Source organism: Nicotiana tabacum, chromosome 2, assembly GCF_000715075.1.
Source record: "Nicotiana tabacum cultivar K326 chromosome 2, ASM71507v2, whole genome shotgun sequence".
In the NCBI taxonomy this organism is placed as follows: domain Eukaryota; kingdom Viridiplantae; phylum Streptophyta; class Magnoliopsida; order Solanales; family Solanaceae; genus Nicotiana; species Nicotiana tabacum.
The window spans coordinates 88503029-88529434 of NC_134081.1; the positions used below are offsets into that span (position 1 = coordinate 88503029).

The 26406-nt window shown below is 35.8% G+C and overlaps 1 protein-coding gene across 1 annotated transcript; it reads right to left on the bottom strand.

Moving 5' to 3' along the window:
- Window positions 1–12303: 12303 nt before the first annotated feature.
- Window positions 12304–12666, bottom strand: LOC142167166 (uncharacterized). Its single transcript, XM_075227325.1, has one exon. It carries the CDS (start codon window positions 12664–12666, stop codon window positions 12304–12306), a length of 363 nt encoding a protein of 120 aa, XP_075083426.1.
- Between the last annotated feature and the right edge of the window lie 13740 nt (window positions 12667–26406).

Genomic DNA, 26406 nt, shown 5'->3' on the forward strand with positions numbered 1-26406 from the left:
TAATGTGGTGCTTATGCTTTCCTGAGCCGAGGGGCTATTGGAAACAACCTCTCTATCTTCACAAGGTAGGGGTAAGGTCTGCGTACACACTACCCTCCTCAGACCCCCACGGTGTGGGATAATACTAGGTATGTTGTTGTTGTTGTTGTTGTTATATTATGATAGTTATCAGTTTAATTTAACATCTTAGTTATTAATTCTGCAAAATTCTCAATGTATGTTAGGCTTACCATGTCTTAGATAATAGGTGCAATGAAAAAATTTACACCGTGATAAACTCTAAAAACCAATGATGGATACGAGATTAAATTTACAGGATGAGATATCTCAACCATCAATTGCAATCATCACTACAATAATCCAGGTGACTAACGAATAAAACCCCAATTTGCCGTTGAATTTGTGTAAGAATTTAGGTTTGGGGACTTAATTTAGAGACTACTATTTTCTCCCTTATTTCCCCCCTTAGGTAATTGTGTCGTTATGGAAACATAAACTCATATAGTACAATTTGCTATTATCTCTAGTTTAACGAAGAAACATTGCAGGACAGAACTTGACTTTGCAAAGAATTTCAAGTGAATTTGTCAAGTAGTCTCGTTATCTTACCTAAGTTCATGACTTTGGAGTTTGGACCACCCTATAATTTTCGACCTTTGGACCCATTGAACATCATCTGTAGCTTGCATAGCACATGGTTCTTTCATTTTTGGTTCTTATCATTTTCAAGAACAAATTGCCTACTTGACCAATTAAGGCACAGTGATTTGGAAAAATGATAAGGTTGAGGTGGTGTAAATGTATTATTATGTTATCTCTAATAAATCCTCCTTGAACGTGGCCAGTTCATGGATTCATGAATGACTGATCCAGCTGCCAAAGGGCCAAAATTACCATATCTTTAACTTGGATTCCAATTGTGTAAAATCAATCTTTTACTTTCCTCAATAGTTTGACTAAATAGGGAAATGTTGTCTTCTGTCAGTAAATCTATTGTAAATTACCACGGATGGGACCTACTACATTTTTCACCTGGCCTTTTGTGCTTAGAGGAAAATGGACATTTTCGTTATTAAATGGCATTGTGATATCAAATTGGAGGACAGAGCACATGGGGAGTAAAAGTCGACAGGGACGAGGTGAAACAGAAAACTCCAAGAGTGCACGTGACTAGTGGAGTCCTTAAAACATGTACCTATAAAGAGTCCGTAATCAAATGTCCGACCCACGCGTCCTTTATATTCGTGTATACTAATCGCCCCCATCGTCAACTTATTGTAGTGTTTTAAAAGGCGTTGAGGCAAGGCAAGCCATTTTACATATGACTCATCTAGGCTTAAGTCTCGAGTCACGGGCGTAAGCCCCATAAGTATTTAATTTTTAATATTTTATAAAATAATATAATTATAGTAAATATTTATAAACAGGTAAAATTATATAAAAAAAAAAAAAACTATATATATATATATATATATATATATATATATATATATATATATATGTGTGTGTGTGTGTGCGCGCGCGCGCGCGCGCCCCACAAAAAACTAGTCAAAAGAATCTATTATACTCTACTTACAAGCATAAGTAACTTGAGTCTAAAAGAATAAAATTTTCTACATGGAGAAACAAAAAATATGACTAACCTGCAATTTGAACTTTGAATATGCTGCTATAGAGAATGGAGTTCTCTTTGTATTTGTAAAAAAAAATTGAATATTTGTTGCTTTTGGGAGATATTAACAGACTAGCGGACAAGATCAAGAATTGGGAAAGACCATGAATTAGGACTTCAATCAATAAAAAGGTCTTGACTTTTAAATTTAATACATTTCAGTTCTTTTTTAAAACTTTTGAATAATTACCAAGTTGACTTTTGAAAATTTGGGTATTATATGAAGGACTTATTCAACAAATTTTATTTTAATTTGAAAAAATCTCTAGGGCTTACGCCTGACTAAAAAAAGTGCCTCAAACGTCCGAGCGTACGCCCCCGAATGCCCGGACACACGTCCCGAATTGCCAGGCGTACGATTCTTGAGATTATCGTTCCACACCATCGACTCGAACGTTTTTGATGTGTCTCGCCTGGAGATCGCCCCGAAAATATCTTTTAAAACACTGATTCGTTGGAAGTACGGATACTCTCAAGGCGAAGGTGGGAAATTTTTTTTGTTTAGCCGCATTTCTAATCTTAAGCTAGATGCTTCCACGCACATCATAGAAAACTGCGCAGTAGTAGCGCGTGAACTTTAAAAAAGTTTGTTAAAAGACGTACTACTAATGTACTAAAATCCACTATTATCATAACCCTAAAAAGCCTTAAATTATTTGCTTATGTGGCATACCTCTGTTTGCTGAGTTTGCTGATGTGGTTCTATGGACCATTCGAAATCAGTAAAATAAACAGTTATATACATGAATAATGCAAAAGAATTCTACTCTTAACTTGTTATAATGGAGAACCTGCTTTGTTTTTCAGCATACTGATCCTATTTATCGTATTGAATAGTTAAAAATAATCATTTTACAAAAGATCTGATAGTGTAAATGAACTTATCATGTTACTGTAGAAGAGTAATATATAGATACACAACTTGTAAATTATGTACTTGTAAAAAAATGATTATGCAAATGCTTTACTTGATGTTAGGGTTTTATGTAGAGGGGTGGAGAATAAGGGCTGATGGTAGTGTGTTTAGTCAAAGTCAGTCAAGGTTACTTGAAAAGAAGGGCTTTGACCAACATTTATATCAGAAAGGGACAAAAGAACCATTGAAGGAGTAATAAAGAAAGCTTATATATATAGTGATTATAATTATAAGTGAAAAGTAGAAGGATTATAGTTGGGTTATCAATTTGCATTATCGTTGCACTTGCACATGCCTACCAGATAAAGTGGTCCAGTGAAGTGAACCTCCGATTTAGTGAAGTGATAGTGACTGTTTTGTCTTTGGGATTTCCTATGAAGTTTAATTTTCAAAGTCTAAGGTCCAACCTTAAACCCCTTAATCAGTTCATCATCAACAAAAAGAAACCTGTAAACAAAATCCTTAAGAGAATATATTTAAATAAAAATTGAGTAAAAAATGAACTTTTAACAGCTTATTATTAGTTTCATCACATTTAATTTTGCCTCTTCCTTGAAGGTAAATTGGTTATTAATAAACTTCTATGCAATGGGAGGGGCCATAATTCACGTGTAATTGGTCGAAGTTAAATTGTGCCATGCAAACATTGGCAACCTTACATCACCCTTTTCAGAAAATGGATATAACAAGACCATCTTCTCATCTCTGAACAGTTGATGTGCAAACTCAACACTTTCCCCTCTCCTCCCGGCAGGACCAAATCTGTCAATTTGTGCGTGGACAATATAATATGTGGTTACAATATTGGTTATACTGAATTGATGAGTCTAGTACTAATAGCATGATAAGAAAATGGGCATTGAGCTTAATTCAACATCAAAAGTTAACTCATGAAGTAAGAATTGTCCAAGACCATATGAAAAGACCTTTTCATTTCTAAATAGCCAATGTTTGAACTCAATGTTAGAACATGTGCAGCGGAAGCAAGCATAAACATATGTATCATAAACATGTAATCTAGACAATGATTTAATTATAGAGATTAGAATCACTAACTTATCGAAATTGTTGCACAACTCGTTCACAAGGCAAAAAGGATTGCAGTCTTCTGCTATGCTCCCAATAAGCCTTAGACGAAAATACTTGTGTGGAAAAATATTACTACTCTGAAGAGTAAGTTATTAGTTGAACCTAGTCTTCTATTTGTAGCACACGAAATTAGGCCAAAAAACTGCCCAAAAAAGGTGTAGGATTCTACGAAGGTAGTAGAATCCTAGTCCAACTCAAATAAAGAATTTTTCTCCCAAGTAACTTTCTTCCCAAGTCTGTCAAGATTTTACTAGGTATAGCGGAGACCACAAAAATAATAAGAGGCTACCAATTATAGTATTAATTCAAAATTTGGATGAATTAATCTTACTATAATTAATCACAGTTTATTTCATTATAAAACTACAATTGAACTCCTCAATGTGAATTTTGAAATTCACCAACACTTATTTTAACTCCCCATGTTAAGATTAGACATACCAGTTAATTAAACTAAATTACTCATAATTAATTTAATCAACTAATTAAATCTTTTATAATTTCGCTTAAACTATTTCACGTGACAGATACAAAATTCATCGGTCGGGCTTTCATATGAAAATTTATAAGCTTACATTAAGGGGTATTATCAAACTCAAGATCGAGTCATGGATTCTATCAACTAATTATCACTTCACAAATGCCATTCGTTATTGTCCAATCTATTAGGCATACACTAACTCAAAATAGAGTTCTACCTTTTAATAAATCAAATCAATAAACAAATCACATTGATCATAATAACTATATCAAGATTAGGAGTATAAGTTCATTTAATGAATCAGAGAAATATTTTATATATTCAGCACAAAAATATCTTTTCTCTACTTGGTATGTTCAATATACACTAAGTATAGTAGCACAAGAAAATGGAGTAAAACTACTCTCATAATCAAGATAAATTATACTTTAATCTTGTGCTACAGTCATCAAGATATTTTGCCCTACAATATCTTCGTTTGTGAACATAATTTATTAATTATGAGAACCGACAATCTAATCTTTTGTGTATGAGCTAAGACTCCATACACTAAATCGTCTACTACATAATTAAAGGACACACATGTAACAAATGATCTATTTAAAATAATACTTTATTGAATTGTATAAATCAAATAAACAATTATTCCATAAAAAATAAAACATCATACTATAGCTAAACCGCATGGATAATAGTATATCCCAACGATCTCCCACTTAGACTCATAACCATGCGTCTTCAACTCTAATACCCATTCCTTCTACATGCTTGTCAAAAGTCTTCTGTGGCAAGCTCTTTGTAAACGGGTCTGCCAAATTATTTTCTGACGCAATCTTCAACACATTTACATCACCTCTCTAAGTTATGCCCCGAATTCAATGATGTTTAGGCTCAATATGCTTACCCCTTTATGGCTTCGTGGTTCCTTCGAGTTTGCAACTGCATCACTATTATCACAATAAAGCAAAATTGGTGCTTGAACCGAAAGAACTACGTTAAGCTCTTTCAGAAAGTTTCCGAGCCAAATAGCCTCTTAGCTGTCTCAGAGGCAGCCATATATTCGGCTTCCATGGTGGAATCAGCAACACATGATTGCTTGATACTCCTCCACCTTATGGCTCCACTTCTTAAAGTAAAAACATATCCTGAGGTAGATATTCTAGAATCCATATCTGACTGGAAATCTAAATCAGTATAGCCAATGGGTGCAAGATCGCCTGAGTGATAAACCAGTATATAATTCCTAGTCCTTTTTAAGTACTTGATTATATGTCTAACGGCAGTCCAATATTCTCATCAAGAATTAGACTGAAATCTATTAACCATGCCAACAACAAGCAGATATCAGGTCTAGTGCATAGCATAGCATATATGAGATTCCCTGCAGCAGAAGTATAACGGACTGCCTTCATATTTTCTATATCATTAGTCATTTTTGGGGACTGATTCTTTGATAGAGAGATTTCATGTCTAAAAGGATGAAAACCCTTATTGGAATCATGCATGCTAAACCTGATGAGAATAGTATCAATATAAAATGCTTGGAATAAGTCTAATATCATTTGCTTGCAATTTCGCATAATCTTGCTCCCAAGGATATGTGCCGCTTGTCCTAAGTCCTTCATATAAAAAAGCGAGGACAACCACTCCTTTACTAAATCCAACATGCTCACATTATTTCCTATGAGCAAGATATCATCTACGTACAAAACCAAGAATGCAACTTTATCTCCATCCCACTTCTTATAGATACAAGACTTGTTTTCACATTGATCAAAGCCAAAAGTTTTAATCGATGTGTCAAAACAAGTATTCCATGCTCTAGAAGCCTGTTTTAATCCATAAATGGATTTCTTTAGTTTACACAACATGTGCTCATTGCCACTTTTTATGAAACGATTTATTTGTGCCATGTAGATGCACTCATCAAGACTTCCATTAAGAAAAGTCGTCTTGATATCCATTTGTCAAATATCATAATCGTAATGAGCAACTATGGATAAGAGAATCCTAATGGATTTAATCATGATCACAGGAAAAAAATCTTCCTCATAATTAATCCCTTCATTTTGAGTAAACCCTTTTGCAACAAGCCTAGCTTTAAAAGTTTGAACTTTTCCATCCACTCCTCTCTTTTTCTTATAGATCCATCTACAACCAATGTGGTTGACTCCAGTAGGTGATTCTACAAGGTCCCAAACTTGATTGGAGTACATGGACTCCATTTCAGATTTCATAAAAATAATCTATTTTTCTGCGTTCGGTATCCTCTAGTGCTTCGTTGTAATTAAAAGGTTCTGTGTTAGGCTCCTAAGGGATTCTATTATAAGATTCTCCAAAGAGCGCAGACCGTAGATGTTTTTTAATAATCCTCCCACTACGACTAGTCACTATATGTGCAGTTTGATCTTGTTGTTGAACCGCAACATCATTTTCTGAAACTGAAGCCTCAATGTTATCCTCCACACCTTGAGGTGCTAGGATATCATTAACTTCTTCCTCAAGTGCAAGTTGCACAATAATTTTAGGTTGCTCAACAATTTTAGGTTGCTCAACATTACTCCCACTACTTTGGGGTAGTGAGATGTCAAGCAATTGCTCTTATGCGTTCTGCTGCCTATTGACATTTTCCCACTATGATAATGCAGTGGTATGTCAATATTGGTTTCCGTGATACGTTCCAGAGATGAGTTATTAGTTACTCCATTGTTTAATTCCTGTAAAACTAGAATACTTCTAGGAATATGGCTCATTAAATAGTTCTCTTCTAAAATTTGGCATTTGTCGAAATAATTACTTTCTTTTCTTTGGAACAATAAAATAAATCACATTTAGTTCACTTTGGGTATCCAGTAAAAATGCACACTTATGTCCTCGATTCTAATTTATCCGATTTTCCATTCAGCACATGTGTTGGACAACCCCAAACCCGAATGTGTTGCGAACTGGGATTGCGCCAAGTCCACAATTCTGCTGGAGTTGAATGTACTGACTTTAAAGGAACCAAATTCAGAATATAATTTGTTGTTTCTAAAGCATATCCCCAAAAGGAAGAAGGCAAATCAGAATAACTTAACATTGATCTAACCATTTTCATAAGTGTCCTATTTCTTCTTTCTGCCACACCATTTTGTTATGGTATTTTCGGGGCAGATAATTGAGATGTAATTCCACAATCTGATAAGTATTTAATGAATTCTGCAGAAAGGTATTCAGCACCACGATCAGATCGCAATGATTTGATACGTTTATCATGTCGTTTCTCCGTTTCTGTCTTAAATTCTTTAAATTTCTCAAAGCATTCAGACTTACAGCGCAACAGATAATGTATCCATATTTCGAGTAATCATATGTGAAAGTCACAAAGTACTCAAAACCACCTCTTCCTTGTATATTCATAGGACACAAATCTCAATGAATTAATTCCAACTTATCATTGGCTCTATTTCCTTTTGAGGAGAAATGTTTCTTGGTCAATTTTCCTTCTAAATAGGATTCGCATGTTAGTAGTGCCTCCACTTTTAATGAACTTAAAGGTCCATCTGAAACCAACCTCGAAATCCTATTTAGATTTATATGGCCTAGACGTAAGTGCCACAAATAAGTTTGACTCAATTGAGAAATATGTTTCTTTTATGTGGCAGATTATTGTTATTTAATTCTTTTGGTTATAGCACACGAGGAGATATATCAAGTATAAAGATCATGTACTCTAGCAGCAATGTAGATAAAATATTTATTAAGCTTAATAACAATAGAGTAATTAGTAAAATAAATATTATAAGCAGCATCCATTAGTTTCAAAACCGAAATCAAATTCCTTCTAATGGAAGGTACATAGAGAACAACTTTCAAAACTAAAATTCTATCAATACTAAACGAAACTCTAATATTTCCTAATGCTAAAGCTGGTGTTGGCTCGTCATTGGCTTGAAAAACGCAAACTTCATTCTCATTTAGCCGTTGTGTTTCTTGAAACCCCTGCAAAGTAATGCAGATATGATTAGTGGCTTCTGAATCTACACACCAAAACATGGTAGAGACATTGTCACGACCTAAAATCCGACTAGTCGTGATGGTACCTAACCCAATCCGCTAGGTAAGCCAATTAACCACTAATCAATTCCAATAATAATTAATAAAGTAATTAAGTAAAAAAATATCTGAATCTAATACATTCCCCAAGAACTGGTAGTACAAATCATGAGCTTCTAAGAATAGAGTTTACAAAGAGAAAATGAAATAAATACATAGTCTGTTTGAATAGTACATAAACAGAGTTTTTATAAATCTAAGGCTACCATGAACAAGAGGCAGCTACAACAGGAACGCGGGTATTTCTTCAAATCCGGCAACCATCGAGCACAGCAACAACAACAGCCAATATCTGCACGCAAGGTGCAGAAGTGTAGTATGAGTATAACCGACCCCATGTACTCAATAAGTAACAAACCTAACCTTAGGTTGAAAGTAGTGACGAGCTAACAGAAAGGTCGGGTCCAACACCAATATTCAACAACAGTTCATAACACCACAGTACCATAACAAAAGAAGAATTTCAGAAATAAAAGGCTCGGTTCGTTCACAGTTCCAGAAAAATTGGCATTTCTTTTCAGGTATCTTAGTGAAAATCCAAATCTTTTACCGAAAAGCCAATATACGAGTAAGTTTTAAAAACTGTTATTTTTCCCAAAACTCCTTTCAACAAATAGTAAGATGTTTTATTTTCAAATTGCATGAGGAAAGTACTTCTCTATGCCTACATGTCAAGATACAAGTAAAATCATAAATGTCCCCAAAACTGGGTAGCAGAAGGAAATGCACCTTTATGTATGTATCTCAAGTACGCATGTCAAATGCAATGCATCTCGATGATGAGGTCATGTAATTACACTCTCAGAGTACTCAATCTCATTGTCTCGTATTCTCTCTCGCTATGCTCAATACACTCAATCACTCAGCGTTGTACAATACCCGCTGCGGCATGCAACTCGATCCCTATTTATAGTCGACTGCGCTCACTGGGGGTGTGTAGACTCCTGGAGGGGCTCCTTTCAGCCCAAGCGCTATATCGCTACGGCGTACAGCCCGATCCCATAATATATAAATAGCCCTAAGGCTCGTTGCGGCGTGCAACCCGATCCATATATATATACAGCCCTAAGGCTCGTTGCGGAGTGCAACCCAATCCATATAAAATTTAATCAATATAATATGCTGCGGCGTGCAGCCCGATCCCAAAAGGTCACTCTCACTCAGGCACTCGGCCTCACTCAGTCATCAATCTCTCCAGTCTCACTCACGGGCTCACAATGTCATGAAACTAGCCCGACAACAATGATATGATGTATCAATAAATAATAACTGAGACTGAGATATGGCATGAATGCGTGGATATAACTGAGTATGAAATATTGGCACACAAATACAACCCTGCATTCGCAGAACCCCATCTTCCCCCACAGCAACCTGTTTGGCATCACCGTGCCGCACCATCTCCTTAAGGATAAGTAAATGAGGATCATCATACTCCCTCTCTCTGATGCGCTCATATAAAGAAGACCGAGCGACTGTGCAATCTAGAACCAGACTGGGTTCTAAAACGTCTAACCTCACAAACTGATTAGCCAAAGTCTGAACATCTGCAGCTAATGGCCTCTCACCAACCGAAATATACGCAAGACTGATCATACTCATAGCCTTTCTACTCAAAGTATCGGCCACCACATTGTCCTTTCTCGGGTGATACAAAATGGTGATATCATAGTCTTTCAATAACTCCAACCATCTTCTCTGTCTCAAATTAAGATCTTTTTATTTGAACAGATACTGAAGGCTACGATGATCAGTAAATACCTCACACGAGATACCGTAGAGGTAATGCCTCCAAATCTTCAGCGCATGAACAATGGCTACCAATTCTAAGTCATAAACAGGATAATTCTTCTCGTGAACTTTCAACTGCCATGACGCATATGAAATCAGTGAGGTGACAGAAAGAAACGACCACTATGGGTCCAAACAGTATCGGCATAATGATAAACATGATATCTAGCATGATTGACAGCTTAACTACTTTATCACATAGTGAAAATACGGATATCAACAAAGTAGGACCACTATACAGTGCCATGGAAACAACAGAGTCCCAATTCACATGGTGCACCCCACACGCCCGTCACCTAGCATGTGTGTCACCTCAATACCAATCACATAACACATAGTTCGGGGTTTCATACCCTCAGCACTAAATTAGAAGAGTTACTTATCTCAAATAATCTAATTCCAACACCGAGCAAGCCAAGCGATGCTCCAAAATTCCATCCCGCGCGTTCCGACCTCCGAACGGCTCGAAACTAACCAAAAACAACTCAAATACATCAAACAATGCTAAAGGAACCAATCGCAATCGAAAAAGATCAAATCTTGAATCAAAAGCCCACAATCGGCCAAAATCCCAACCAGGGCCTGCACCTCGGAACCCAACAAAATTTACAAAATCCAACAACCCATTCAATTACGAGTCCAACCATACTAGTTTCACTCAAATCCTACTCCAATTCGATGTTCAAAACTCAAAAATTCATATTATGAAACTTTAGGCCAAAACCCCTAATTTCCTCTTTAAAATTCACAATCCAATCACCAAAAACGAAGGTAGATTCATGAAATATAACCAAAACCAAGCAGAGAACACTTATCAAAATTCATATGCTGAAAATTTCTTCAAGAATCATCTCACTCCGAGCTCCATAGATCCCAAAATCCAAAAATGTTTGAAACCTTCAAAATAGAATACTTTATAATCTGCACATGCCTCCTCTTTCGCGAACGCGAGAAAACCATCGCGTTCGCGATGAACAAAATGCACACTGCCACAAAAGACTCTACGTGTTCGCGATGCAACCCACGCGAACACGATGAACACTGCTTCCAAAGCTTCGCGAATGCGACTAACCTTACGCGATCGCATTGAAGAACGCTCAAATTCCCAGCTTCTAACCTCAACACTACACGAACGCGAAGAGGACTTGCCCCAACTCTACGCGAACGCGAGACATACTTCGCGATCGCGAAGAACAATTTGTTGCTGCCATCCAAATGCACTACGCGTTCGCGACACTTGCCATGCCAACGCGATGAAGAACTTAGATACCAGAAAACAGCAGAACACATCAATACCAAAATGAAGAAAAATGATCCGAAATCAATTCGAACCACGCCCGAGCTCCTCGAGACCCCATCCAAACATACCAAAAAATCCCACAACATAACACGGACCTACTCGAGGCCTCAAAATACACAAAACAATATCGGAACGATGAATCACACCTCAATTCGGATTCAATGAACTTTGAAACTTCAACTTCCATAATTGATGCCGAAACCTATCAAATCATCTCCGATTGACCTCAAATTTTTCACACAAGTCACATTCAACATTACCGACCTGCTCCAACTTCCAAAATCAGAATTCGACCCCGATATCAAAAAGTTCACTCCCGGTCAAACTTTCTAAAATTTTAACTTTCACCATTTCAAGCCAAATTCAACCACGGACCTCTAAATCACAATCCGGATGCACTCCTAAGTCCAAAATCACCCAACGGAGCTAACGGAACCATAAAAATTCCAATCCGATGTCAAATGCTAAAAAATCAAACTTGGTCAACTCTCCCAATTTAAAACTTCAACAATGAAATCCATTCTTCCAATTCGATTTCGAAATACCTGAAACCAAAATCGACGATTCACACAAGTCAAAATATATCATACGGATCTACTCATGCCCGTAAGCTACCGAGCGAAGTGCAAATGTTCAAAATAACCGGTTGGGTCGTTACAGACATCCGCTAAACAAATTTCAACTACATTTAAATTAGAATTACCTTGCTTATTCAACTTGGCCAGATAGGCAGAACATTGCTTTTTGTGATTCCCAGGTTGCTTGCAGTGATAGAACTTTCCTTTAGGCTGTTTCATACCAGCAGTCACACCTCAAGATGCCAAAAACCTTGTGAGCCTTCTTCTTTTTCTTATCGCCTCTAGGCTTAAAAACCGAAGCTTTCTTAACATTCAGTGCCACAAACGGAGCTTGCTATTTGATAATAGATTCTACCACTTGTACCTCATTAAAAAATTTTATTAGTGATAAATCCATTTGTTCTTATTATAGTTCAAGCGAAATTGTTGAAAACTATCAGGCAGAGTCTGCAGGACCATCTCAACATGAGATTCCTTATTAATCACAGCTCCAAAGACCTCCGGTTCATTCAGAAGACCCATCATTTTCAGAACATGGTCCCTAATCGATGATCCTTCAGCCATCTTGGCATTCACAAGGGCTTTTATGGCTGTCTTCTTAGCCGCATAGTATTGCTCTCTGAACATCTCTTTGAGACTTTCAAGCATGTCATAAGCAGACCCCATAGACTGATGCTGATGTTGCAAAACATTCGCCATAGAGACAAGAATGTAACATCGCGCCATCGCATCAGCCTTACCCATTTGTCATAGGCCTAAACCTGATCATCAATATTATCTTCATCAAATTTTTCTGGGCACTCAGTTATTACGAATTTGTACCCTTCAGCAGTTAGGTCAATATCAAGGTTCCTTTTTCAGTCAACATAATTCGGTCCTTCTAACTTGTTTTTGGTTCAAAATTAAAGAAAATAGGTTGAATGAAGACATGGTTAATCTGAGAGATATTCACATTAAATAGATTATTAGTTATGCAATAAGAATAATAAAATTCAAAATAACACATCACACATATAACCATGCTCATTGAAAAACTAGATTCGATAGGAAAACTTAACTATTCATGCAAAATATATGAATAATGTCAGATATTCACCCCATAAATTAAAACATGAACAACATATACGGAGAGTAACCCGTCAATTTAAGAAAGATAAATATCACTTTTATAATCCCTAGTTTCATTGAATCAACATGCAACTCAGTTGGATAGTTAATACAAGTTATCAAATAACTAGAGACAAAACATAGTAATTATCCATAATGAATCTATCCGATGTGAAAGAAGACCTATGTCAACATATAAACTCATTATATTGCTGTAAAACAAGAATAGAAAGCATAGGAATTGAACCCTACCATCACTGTTTTCGAAAAAAATTATTAAAGAAAAATTTCCAGAAAATATAAAATAGCCAAAAACTCATCGATGAACCTACCAAATTTGAGGTCAATCGGAATTCGACAAAAAATTAGAATTTCAAAATCATGACCAATTGGCAAAAATCGATTTTTAGCGTTTTAAGGTTCTAAATATTTTGACTCGTTCATATCACATATCAAACTGATTTATGTTAATCTATGATTTCAGAACTCAAAATATTACTTAGAACATTCCCGGTTTTTTGAGAAAACAACATTGTTTTCATAGAATAACTACAATAAACATGTATAATTGAACACCACGTTTTAAGATTACTCTTTCATGCTGTATTACATTATCTAGTTAGATGTAAGATGGTGTCTGATACGAATTGTTAGAACATGCGCAGCGGAAGCAACTATAAACATAGGTATCACAATCATGTAATCTAAATAATAATTTAATTACAGAGATTAGAAGCACTAACCTCTCGAAACTATTGCACAACTCGTTCACATGGCAAGAATCCAGGACTGCATTTTTCTGCTATGCTCCTAATAAGCCTTAGACGAAAATACTTGTGTGGGCAAATATTACTACTCTAAAGAGTAAGTTATTAGTTGAACCTAGTCTTCTATTTGTGGCACACGAAATTAGGCCAAAAAATAGCCCCAAAAACGTGTAGGATTCTAGTCCAACTCAACTATAGAACTTTTCTCCCAAGTAACTTTCTTCCCAAGTCTGTCAAGGTTTTATTAGGTATAGCAGGGACCGTAGAAATAATAAGAGGCTACCAATTATAGTATTAATTCAAAATTTGGATGAATTAAATCTTACTATAATTAATCACAGTTTATTCCACTAAAAACTGCAATTGAACTCCTCAATATGAATTTCAAAATTCACCAACACTTATTTTAACTCTCCATGTTAAGATTACAAATACTAGTTAAATCAAACTAAATCACTAACAATTTAATTTAATTAACTAATTAAATCTTTTATAATTCCTCTTAAACTATTTTATGTGATGGATACAAAATTCACCGGCCGGGTTTTCATATGAAAACTTATAAGCTTACATAATGGGGTATTATCAAACTCAAGGTCGAGTCATGGATTCTATCAACTAATTATCATTTCACAAATGCCATTCATTATTGTCCAATCTATTAGGCATACACTTACTCAAAATAGAGTTGTACCTTTTGATAAATCAAAACAATAAACAAATCACATTGATCATAATAATTATATCAAGATTAAGAGTATAAGCTCATTTAATAAATCGGAGAAAATATTTTATATATTCAGCAAAAAAATATATTTTCTCTACTTGGTCCGTTCAATATACACTAAGTATACTAGCACAAGAAGTTAGAGTAAAACTACCCCCACAATCAAGATAAATCATACTTTAAAATCTTGTGCTACAATCATAAGATATTTTGCCCAACAATATCTTCGATTGTGAACATAATTTATTAATTATGAGAACCGATAATTTAATCTTTTGTATATGAGCTAAGACTTCATACACTAAATCGTCTACTACATAATTGAAGGACACACATATAACAAATGATCTATTTAAAATAATACTTTATTGAATTGGATAAATTAAATAAATAATTGTTCTATAGAAAATAAAATATTATACTATAGCTAAACCGCATGGTTAAAAGTATATATCTCAGGCTTATTTAATTGATCCATCTTATTTCACTTAAAGAAAGAATTACAAGTTATTTGTAGTTTGCACTCTTATGTACTCACTATTTCTCTGTATATGCATTGTCCGCTTATCTATTTGCATCATCATCAATGCATGCACAATTAATTGGATTAAATTAATTATCGTATCTGTTTTCTAAGCAATAGCAACAAGCAAAGCATGGGTAACCAGTAAAAATAAGACATTCCTATGTAGAATTTTTGGATAAATTTTATATTTGACGTCATGGCTAATCAGAACCCAGAATCACTTCGTCCTACTGGGGGTGCTGGAGCTTTAGTTTGTCGGGTTACATAAATCAAAATAGATCACGTGATTTCCTCCTCTTTTCAATCATTATTGTTTCCCAATATTTGTTAAGACTTGTATAATTATATTTTTATATGTAATGATAGTTAGTTGTATAGTTAGTGGAGTTAGTGGGCCAGCTTAGCCAGCCAAGCATTAGTTATATTTTCTAGTATTTCACGTGTATATACTTAGTACTGAAATGAGATAGAAGTTGAGCTTTTCACTTTCCCAATTCCTATTCTCTCTCTTACGATTTCCCTCTCACAGAACTCTCTAGAAGGACTCCATTGGAGCTCCAGATCGAGCTTCAAGCTCATCTTCAAACTCAATTCTAACATGGTATCAGAGCAAGGAAGCTCATGCTCGACTATCCGTCACCGTCTCTCTCAGTTTCGCCCACTCTTTTCTTTCTTCTGAACCTGTCTCTCTAGTTCGATCGGCATTTTCCCAAAAATGTTCGAATCGCAAAATTGATAACCGATTCTTCAAAAATTAGTGTGTAACAGAACAAATTTACCTACGCATGGTTGTATTAGATCAGGAATATACACATGTTGGTGATACCAGTGTTGCCGCTGCGACGAGCACCGGAATAGATCCAAGCGATCCACTCTACCTATATCCATCAGACAATCCTGGAGCGATGCTCGTTTCAGTTCCTTTCAATGGAATTGGACATAGATCTCAGAGACGTAGTGTTATACGAGGTCTATCCGTCAAAAACAAGTTAGGGTTTATAAGTGGAGAGTGTAAATCACTAGATCCTTAATCTCAAAGGTTCCGACAGTGGGAGCGATACGGCGATATGGTAACGTCTTGGATTCTAAATTCACTCTCCAAAGATATTGCGGACAATGTGGAGTATGCTAATGTAACGACCTGACTTGTCGTTTTAATAATTAACGTCCCGTTCAGTGGCTTAAGGTCTCAAACAGCTTCACAATATGTATTATGACCCGCGGGTGTGGTCGAGTTTGATTTTACTGAAGATTCGAAATTTAGTTAAAAGAGCAATTCTTATTTAGAAGCTTAAATAGAAAGAGTTGACCGGAGAGATTACTTTTGAGTAAACGACCCCGAAATAGAATTTCAAAGATGGCAATAGTTTTGTATGATGATTTCGGACTTAGGCGTATGTTCGGATTTGGATTTGGATTTGGAAGTCCGTAGGATAATTCGACACATTTTGGCGAAAGTTGGAAAATATAAGATTTTGGAAAAGTCCGACCGAAGGGTAAATTTTTGATAACGAGGCCAGATTTCGATTCTAAAAATGGGAATATCTCCATTAAATCATTTATAACTTATATGCAAAATTTGAAGTCATTCCGGATTGATTTGATATATTTCGGCGCAAAACATAGAAGTTGAGAGATTTGTAAGTTAAGAAAACTTGGGAGTTTGGCCATGGTCAATATCAGGTCAAGACGACCTCTTTTCAGTGTTTTGAGTACGCGATCAGGTCCGTAACATATTTTATGATTGAAATTCATATATGGTTTGTGTCCGGGAGATTCCGGATGAGTTTCGGGATGAGTTTTGAGCGAGACCGGGCATTTCGCCACTCTAATATTGTTCTAGCACTTTCGGGGATGCGGACCGCGCATTTTTGGACGCTGAGGCGAAGGAGGGCCGCGGACCACACATTTTGGACGCTGAGGCGAAGGAGGAATGCGGTCAGCTGCAGAATTTTGCGGTCGCGCTCAAATTTTTGCGGACCGCGCAATTCTGTCCGCAGCCGCGCTCGAGGAAGTTCTGTAGTCCGTTGGTCCGACTTCAGAAGCCTAAATATTTTGATCTACAAGGAATTTGAGATGATTCAAAAACGAAAGTTGTAGCCCTTCATATCTAGTTTCCAGAAAGATAAAGAAGTCATCATTTGGACATCTGTAGAGAAAGTTATGGCCAAAATACTAAATCCTGACAGTGTAGCCACCAAACTTTCGCGGCCGCGGTAAGGCGTTCGCGTGGGGGGTGGTGGAAATGCACGGTCAGTGTATTGAGAATCCAAGAGGTGCACTATATATCCAAGGTTTAGGTTATTATTTCATTTTTGGACTTTGGAAGCTCGGTTGGAGACTATGTTTCGTGGGTTTTTCAAGAAATTCATCGGGGTAAATGATTATAACTCGGATTTGGTTAATATACATGAATATATCACTAATTTTATCATTTAATTAGTACTTTGAGATGAAAATTTGGGAAAAAATTGTAAAAACTTCATAAACCACAAATTCAAGATTTGAAGGTCCATTTGACATCGAAATTTGATAATTTTAGTATGGTTGAACTCGTATCGGAACGGGTGATCAGATTTCTTAAAAATTATATCGGGTTCCGAGAGGCGAGCCCCGCGTTGACTTTTGTTGACTTTTTGGAATAAAATTTTAAGTCGATGTATTATTATCCGGAATTGTTTTCGATGAATTTTAATGAAATTATGCAATTAATTTGGATAGATTTGAGCGGTCCGGAGGTCAATTCAAGCAAGAAGGCGGATTTGGAATATCGGCATAACTTCAAAAAAAAAGTAAGTATCTTGCCTAACCTCGAGTGGGGGAATTGCATTGAGTCCTATGTGGAAATTGTGTGGTTGGAAGCCGTGTACGCGAGGTGACGAGTACGTACTCGGGCTTATATGTGCAAATTTTATTGGTTTAAAGTTTTAGGCATCTTTATGTATTAAATTGGATAATTGTTGGCATTAGTAAATTCTTGAATTATCATGTTGCATTCCTCATTTGTCAAGTTTGTATTTTATATAATAATTTGGTGTTATTGTTATTTGGATTTTATGTGAATTCCGTGTGTTTGTTGATTTGATATGTTTCTTGGAATTAAATTCATGATGGAATCCATATCTGCAAATATTTATTAAATAAGTTTAAATTGAGGAGTTAATATAATTATCAAGAATTTGGATTAATGAAGGCGTTGCCCTATACTGAGTATTTTGTTTACCATTGTTGACTGTTTTGAGGTTTTATATACGTTGTGTGGAGCCTTGAGCTATTTGTTGAGAAATTTATTGATTCTGCTACATATTTGGAACTTGATTGTGGTGAGTGGTAAATTGTGATATGAATTGTTATATTGTGTTGTGGATTAAACACTCTCTTTGACATTATTTATGCTTCCTGCCTTGCTTGTTAATGATATACATGTGCTTGGTGAGGAATAGTGTAAAGCACGAAGGGTGATGACGTGCCATTTGAATTATATATCATGTGAGGGAGAGTGTAAAGCACGAGGGTGATGACGTGCCATTAAGAGTTTAAAGCATGAAGGGTGATGTCGTGCCGTTTTATTTATATTATCAGGTGAGGTTGAGAGTAAAAGCACTAAGGGTGATGCCGTGCCGTTTCATTTATATTATCAGGTGAGTATGAGAGTAAAAGCACGAAGGGTGATGCCGTGCAATTATTTTTATATTATCATATACTCATGGCACGAAGGGTGTTTCCGTGCAGGAGAGGACGAGAGACATACACTATATTGTGATATTGTTTGTTGTGTATGCATTCGTGCTTTTACCTTGAGATGTTATTGTGCACCTATGTTTTCTATGTGACTTGTAGTCGTTGTTGCTTCCTGTGTGCCTCTACTTTATTCTTTTTATTGTTATTGGCACTTCTCCCACTTAGTTGGTACTGTTATATGTATGTACGGTGAGAATATATATATATATATATATATATATATATATATATATATATATATATATATATATATATATATATATATATATATATATATATATATATATATATATATATATATATATATATATATATATATATATATATATATATATATATATATATATATATATATATATATATATATATATATATATATATATATATATATATTGAATATATTTCTCATGCCAGGAAAGTTAAATGAGATGTTACATGGTAACTTTTATTCGAAAGAATTATATTTGAAAGATATTTACTTGAAAGAATTATATTTGAAAGATATTTACTTGAAGGAATTATATTCGAAAGATATTTATTGGAAAGAATTATATTCGAAAGATATTTATTTGAAAGAATTCTATTCAGAAGATATTTATTTGAAAGAATTATAATTAAAAGATATTTATTTGAAGGAAGTATATTTGAAATATATTTATTGAAAAGGATTATATTCTAGAGACTTTCATTGAAAAACTTATAGATAAAAGATGTATATTTTGAAAGACTTGATTAATTGGTTGTACCTGTGTTTATTATTCGTTTGAGTAATATTTATGATGTTCCTATTGCCATATTGTTTAAATCACTAGTTGATTGGTGTTGCCCTTATTGTTATTTGTTTTCTATTATTTTTGTATGCTATATTGCACAGATTATTTGACTAGTGAGTATCTTGACTGTACCTCGTCTCTACTCTATTGAGGTTAGTCTTGATACTTACTGGGTACCGACCGTGGTGTACTCATACTACACTTCTGTATATTTTTGTGCAGAGCCAGGTATTAGAGATAGCGGACTTGAGCAGAGTAAAACGGGATCGTAAAGATTCAAGGTAGAGTTGCTTAGTCGTCGCAGTCCCTTGGAGTGTTTTCATTTCATTGTACTGTTAATTGTTAATCAAACAATATTGTATATTCGGTCCTCGTGATCATTTCATATATTCAGTTAGAGTTCGTGACTCAGTACTACCAGTCTTGGGAGATTGTGTATTCATATTTGTTCCGCTGTTAGTTTTGATTACCTAATTAATTCATATTCAAAAAAAAATTACTTTGAAATATAATAGAAATCGGCTTACCTAGTCTTAGAGACTAGGTGCCATCACGACGCCTGTGGTGGGATTTTGGGTCGTGACAACTAATAATATTGTTGAGTTGTGGAGAGAATTGGAGGATCGCTATGAGCAAATTAATGGTGCTAGGCTGTACCAGATCCAAAAAGAGATAAACGACTTGTCTCAAGGTGTGCTGGACATTACAGGTTATTACACTAAGCTGAAAAGGTTTTGGGAAGAGCTGAATACTTTGATCAAAAAGACTCACTACAATTGTACCTATACCTGTGGTGCCAAGGAGAACATGCACAAGGCCGAGCAGGACAGGAAATTGATACGGTTCCTTATGGGACTTAATGAGGTTTACACTATTGTATGAGGAAGCATTCTCATGATGAATTCACTACCAACTCTTGCACAAGCTTTCTCACTGGGGATGAGAAGCAGAGAGAGATCAAACCAAATAACCAAATACTTTTTGAGTCTGCTTCCCTAAATGTCAACACATCAAAATCTGGTTTCTACAAAACAAATTACTCTGCCAATAACAAATCCACTGGAGGCAATGGGCCTCGGCCATTTTGTGACTATTGTAAGAGACTGGGGCATACCAAGTACAAGTGCTACAAACTACACGGGTACCCTCAGGGTTTTGGAAATTCACACACTCAAAGTTCAAATACAGGACAGAACATAAATCAAGCTGCAAGGTTCAACAAAGAAAGGAGAATAGTAACCAGTGTGCAAGGGACCTCTTATGAAGCAATGCCAGCTAGAAATGATGGATCAGAAGATGGAGATGAGGTCGGGCAGGTCAACCTTTCTAAGGAACAATATGGACAGATCCTGAATTTGCTGCAATATTTTTAGATTGGAACAGGAGGAGAGAGTTCCAGCTGCACAAACTATGTCAATGGTGCTGTGAACTTTGCAGGTATAATAGTCTGCACTTCTTCTATTGATTTTGGCAAATTGTCCTGTGAATGCTTCAAAAACAAGGCTGACTCTTGGATATTAGATTCAGGAGCCTCTAATCATATGACCTTCAATATATCTTTACTAACCAACATTGTAACCCTACCATATCCCTTATTGGTAGTTATTCCAAACGGATTTAAGGTAAAAGTAACACAAATTGGAAGTGTGACATTGTTTCCTAAGATCATTTTGCACAAAGTCATGTATATACATTCCTTCAAATATAACCTCATATCAATTCATTCATTAACCAGTTCAACCCCTCATAGCATTATTGTCTTTACTGATAGCATTTGTCTTCTGCAGTCCCCTTCAATGAAGAGGCCTCTGGAATTGGTAGAGCCGGTGATGGCCTATATCTTTTCTGCCCAAGGTGTCTCAGGAATAACCATTCAGAATCAACAGTAAATAGTTCAATTGTCAGTTCTATTTCTTCCACTTGCTGCACACACAACTCACATTGTTTTCATCATTCCACTGTAAATAGCTCATTGTCTAGGGATAATTGCACATCTCATTCAGTTGTAAATACATGTTCTCCAAATAATAAAGTGTAATTCCCCATTGTGAATAACATCAATCCTTCTATCTCTTCAAGTGATGATATAAATGTGTTGTGGCATAACAGACCGTGTCATGTACCCTTTGCCAAGATGAAGGAAATGTCCAGTGTTCCAGCATCTTTCTCACAAAAATAACCCTTTAGTGCCATGTCTTCCCAATGGCAAGACATGGGAGATTGCCATTTCCAGAAAATTCCACCAATTCCACCAAAATCTTTCAACTACTTTATGTTGATCTCTGGGGTCCTTACCACATGCTAACTCATGACAACTTCAGATATTTCATTACCATGGTGGATGATTATAGTAGGTCCACCTGGACCCACCTATTAACCAGTAAATGTAATGCCCTACATGTCATCAAAAACTTTGTATCAATGATTGAAAACCAATTCAACACCACTATCCAATCTATAAGGTCATACAATGATCTAGAGTTTAACAACATAAAAGCAAATCAGTTTTTCCTTTCCAAAGGGATCCTCTACCAAAAGATATGTCCTTATACACCACAACAAAATGGCATAGTAAAAAGAAAGCATATGTATTTGTTAGAAACTTCTAGAGCCCTCTTATTCCAGTCAAAATTGCCTCTACGATATTGGGGTGAATGCATCATATGTGCAACCTATATAATAAATAGATCGCCCTCTTCTCATTTCAAGGGCAAGTCACCGTATGAACTACTATACAATAGAAAGTCTACTTACTCTCATATGAGGAGTTTTGGACTTTTGGTTGTTTGTGTTATCCTACAGTACCCAAGGTCCACAGATATAAACTTGAACCTAGAACCACACCACATGTCTTTGTTGGATATCCCTTTGGGGTAAAGGGGTACAAAGTGCTCAGCCTGGCCACTAAGAAAACACATGTATCTAGAGATGTAGTGTTCAATGAAAATATCTTTCCTTTCAGTATATCTAAGGATACAGTTTCCTTTCCATCTGTTCTCAAATTCATTCCTTTTATTGATCATGTGTCTAGTGACAATAAGCAAACTCAAACTAGTGAGCCAAATGAACAAGGGGTTTCAGATGTCACACATCCAGATTTGTCATCTGATCCATCTCCTTCACCACATTCTCCCAATGATGTAGATTTACCTGTTCCAGAAGACTCACAAAATAATTCATCAATAAGATCTATAAGGAATACCTCACCTGAGCATGTTTTGGAACCAAGACAATATCATAGAACACACAAAGTTCCCACATACTTGAAGGATTATGTCCATAAATTACCCCAGTTGAAACCAAATATCAGTAACCACAATACCAACAACCAAACCAATGCACCCTTTTCTCTTAATGCCTTATCTTCTCCCCACAATCACATATCTGTTGCGGATATGAACCAGGATAGTTAGTGCCTTCTGAGAAGTATTTGCAGTGATAAAGCACCTAATTCATATGAGGAAGCAGCTGTGAATCTTACATGGCAAGCAGCCATGACACAAGAGTTTGAAGCATTGCATGCCAATAACACTTGGGAGCTAGTACCACTACCAATTGAGAAACAAGCCATATAGTGTAAGTGGGTGTATAAAGTGAAACATAAGGAAGATGGTAGCATAGAGAGGTTCAAAGCTAGGTTGGTGGTAAAGGGCTATACCTAGCAAGCTGGAATTGATTACACAGAAACATTCAGTCCTATAGTGAAAATCACAATAGTAAGAGCTCTTATAGTTGGTGCAGTCAAGAAAGGCTGGGACATATTCTAGTTAGATGTGAATAATGCCTTCCTTCATGGGGACCTCCATGAAGAGGTATATATGGAAGTGCCACAAGGCTTAGTAGTAGATAGTGGAAATATGGTATGTAAGCTCAAGAAGTCCTTGTATGGCCTTAAGCAAGCAAGTAGACAGTGGTATGCTAAATTGAGTGAAGCACTGTGTTGTAAAGGATACACCCAGTCTATGCATGATTACTCACTTTTCTATAAGAAGACATCTAAGTCAACTGTATATGTGGAAGTATATGTAGATGATGTGATACTGACAGGAACAAACAAAAAGGAGATAGAGGAGCTGAAGGTATTCCTACATGACAACTTCAAGATTAAAGACTTGGGTAAACTGCATTATTTTCTGGGGCTGGAGATACTCTATAAAACTAATGGAGTTATAATCTCACAAAGAAAGTTTGTGCTTGATCTGCTAAAGGAGTACAACTGTATGGATTATAGTAGCCTTCCCTCACCATTTGATCCAACAGTGAAGTTGAAAGCTAAAGAGGGCACTGCATTAACTAATCCTACCTATTACAGAAAACTAGTTGGAAAGTTGAACTTTCTCACCAACACAAAAATGGACATAGCATATAGTGTACAACATCTTAGCCAATTCATGCAAGATCCAAGAGAACCCCACTTGAAAGCAGCTTTTCACTTGCTCAGATACTTGAAGGGTGATCCCACCATGGGATCTTCATGCCACATGATCCAAACTGTAATATTAGAGCTTATTGTGACTCTGACTGAGCTGCCTGCCCAGACTCAAGGAAGTGAGTGAGTGGATACTTAATTCTATTAGGAAACAGTCCCGTATGCTGGAAATCCAAGAAGCAAGAGACTATTTCACTATCATCAGCAGAGGCAGAATACAGGGCACTCAGAAAAGTAGTAGGGGAGTTGGTGTGGCTGTACAGATTACTTGAAGAGCTCATTGTGCCCTTTGCTAAACCTGTAGAAGTCTTTTGTGATAGCCAATCAGCTCTACACATAGCAAAAAATCCTGTATTTCATAAGCGGACCAAACACATAGAAGTGGACTATTATTTTGTCAGAAGTAAGCTGCAAGAAGGGCTGATCTCACTCCATCATGTAGCAACAGACAATCAGTTAGCTGATGTTCTCACCAAGGCTCTAACAGGAGTAAAGCATTCAACGATATCTGGCAAGTTGGCAGTGTTTACAACACTTTCAACTTGAGGGGGGGTGTTGAGAGTTGTATAATTATATTTTTATATGTAATGATAGTTAGTTGTATAGTTAGTGGAGTTAGTGGGCCAGCTTGGCCAGCTAAGCATTAGTTGTATTTTCTAGTATTGCACGTGTATATACTTAGTACTGAAATGAGAAAGAATGTGAGCTTTTCACTTTTCCAATTCCTATTTTCTCTCTTACGATTTCCCTCTTACAGAACTCTCTAGAAGGACTCCATTGGAGCTCCAGATCGAGCTTCAAGCTCATCTTCAAACTTAGTTCTAACACAAACAACCAATAATTAGTCGACAATTTTAGAAATAAATAAAGCGTTAACAAAGAATTGAAATAGTTAAAAGAAGTTCAAATGAGTAGTCTTGAGATAATTACCAAAGCAAGAAGCACGAAGTACCTTATAATTATTTGTTCAAACATATATACTAATAATCATCCAGCTACAGATAATAAAGGAATCATAATACTAAATAAACTAATAGCTTGTTTGGCCAAGCTTCTCCAATCTTAGAAGCACTTTTTTTTTTAAAGTATTTTTTTTTAAAGTTGAAGTGTTTGGCCAAGCTTTTGGAAGAAAAAAAAGTGTTTTTGAGGAGAAGCAGAAACAGTTTTGGAAAAACAGAAAAAAATAGTTTCTCTCAAAAAGTACTTTTTTGAAAAGTACTTTTGAGAAAAATATACTTAGAAGCAGTTTTTAAAAACTTGACCAAACACTATTTGGTGCTCAGAAGTACTTTTCGAATTAATTAGCCAAACACAAACTGCTTCTACCAACAGTACTTTTGAGAAAAACACATTTAAAAAAAATTTAATTTTTGCAGCTTGACCAAGCATACTATAAGTATTATTTGTTCAAACATAGAGACAATGTAAGCCGACATGCCAAAATTTTACAATGTTTTAGGGCGTGTACAACGAGAAAAATACTAACTAAACTTAGTAATAGCGAATTATAATTATCATATACTAGGCAAGTTAAAAGCATTGTGTGTAAGAATAGAGTTTCTATTTTATTTTAATATAACAAAGAATGCAATTATTCTAGTCCATTAAAATGGATGATAAAAGTGTTGTTTCACACGTTTCTTCATTTAATGAAAAGCGGTTTTATACATGGATAATTTAATCCCTCACGTTTTGAGAAACTTGTTTTCGGGCAGGTTATGACTAGGGGTGACAAACGGATAAATCGAGTCGGATGTGGGCGAATGCTACCGTGCAACCCAAATTTGGGCAGTTCATTGTCAAAATGGGTCAGGTAAATATATAATTGTGCTTTACTTAGGTTAAACACGGGAAAACAATCGTGAGAATAACAAACTCTAGTTTGAATAATTTCCAATTCGCAAAGCTACTACCATCTGGCAAGGCCAAATACCAGAGCTGTCAATATGGGCGGGGCCGGGTTAGCTCAGCCCAACTCACATAGGCTTTAGCAATTGACGGGTTGGGCTGGACTAGCCCATTATTTTGATAGGTTTTATAATGGTCAGCCCATCCCAGCCCTATGTGGGTTGCGGGCTCCCACGGGTCGGCCCATTATTTTAAAAAAATATAATTTTTTATTTTTTATTTAAGTTCTAACCTAAAAAAGATAAATATTTAAAAGTTAAAAAAATCTTATTGGAAAAATTTTACAAAACTTAATAACTTTTTATACTGTTCCAATATATCACAATAAATACTAAAAAAAGTAAAAGACAAGACTTTATTTCATTCATTAAAAGTCAAAACTCAAAACAAATTATTCAAGAGAACGTCCATGACGCTTATGGGATATCTAACATATCATTTTCATCAAACACATTTGAATCCGCTTGTGAGAAGGTTGTCTTAATATCTTCACTTTCATCTACATC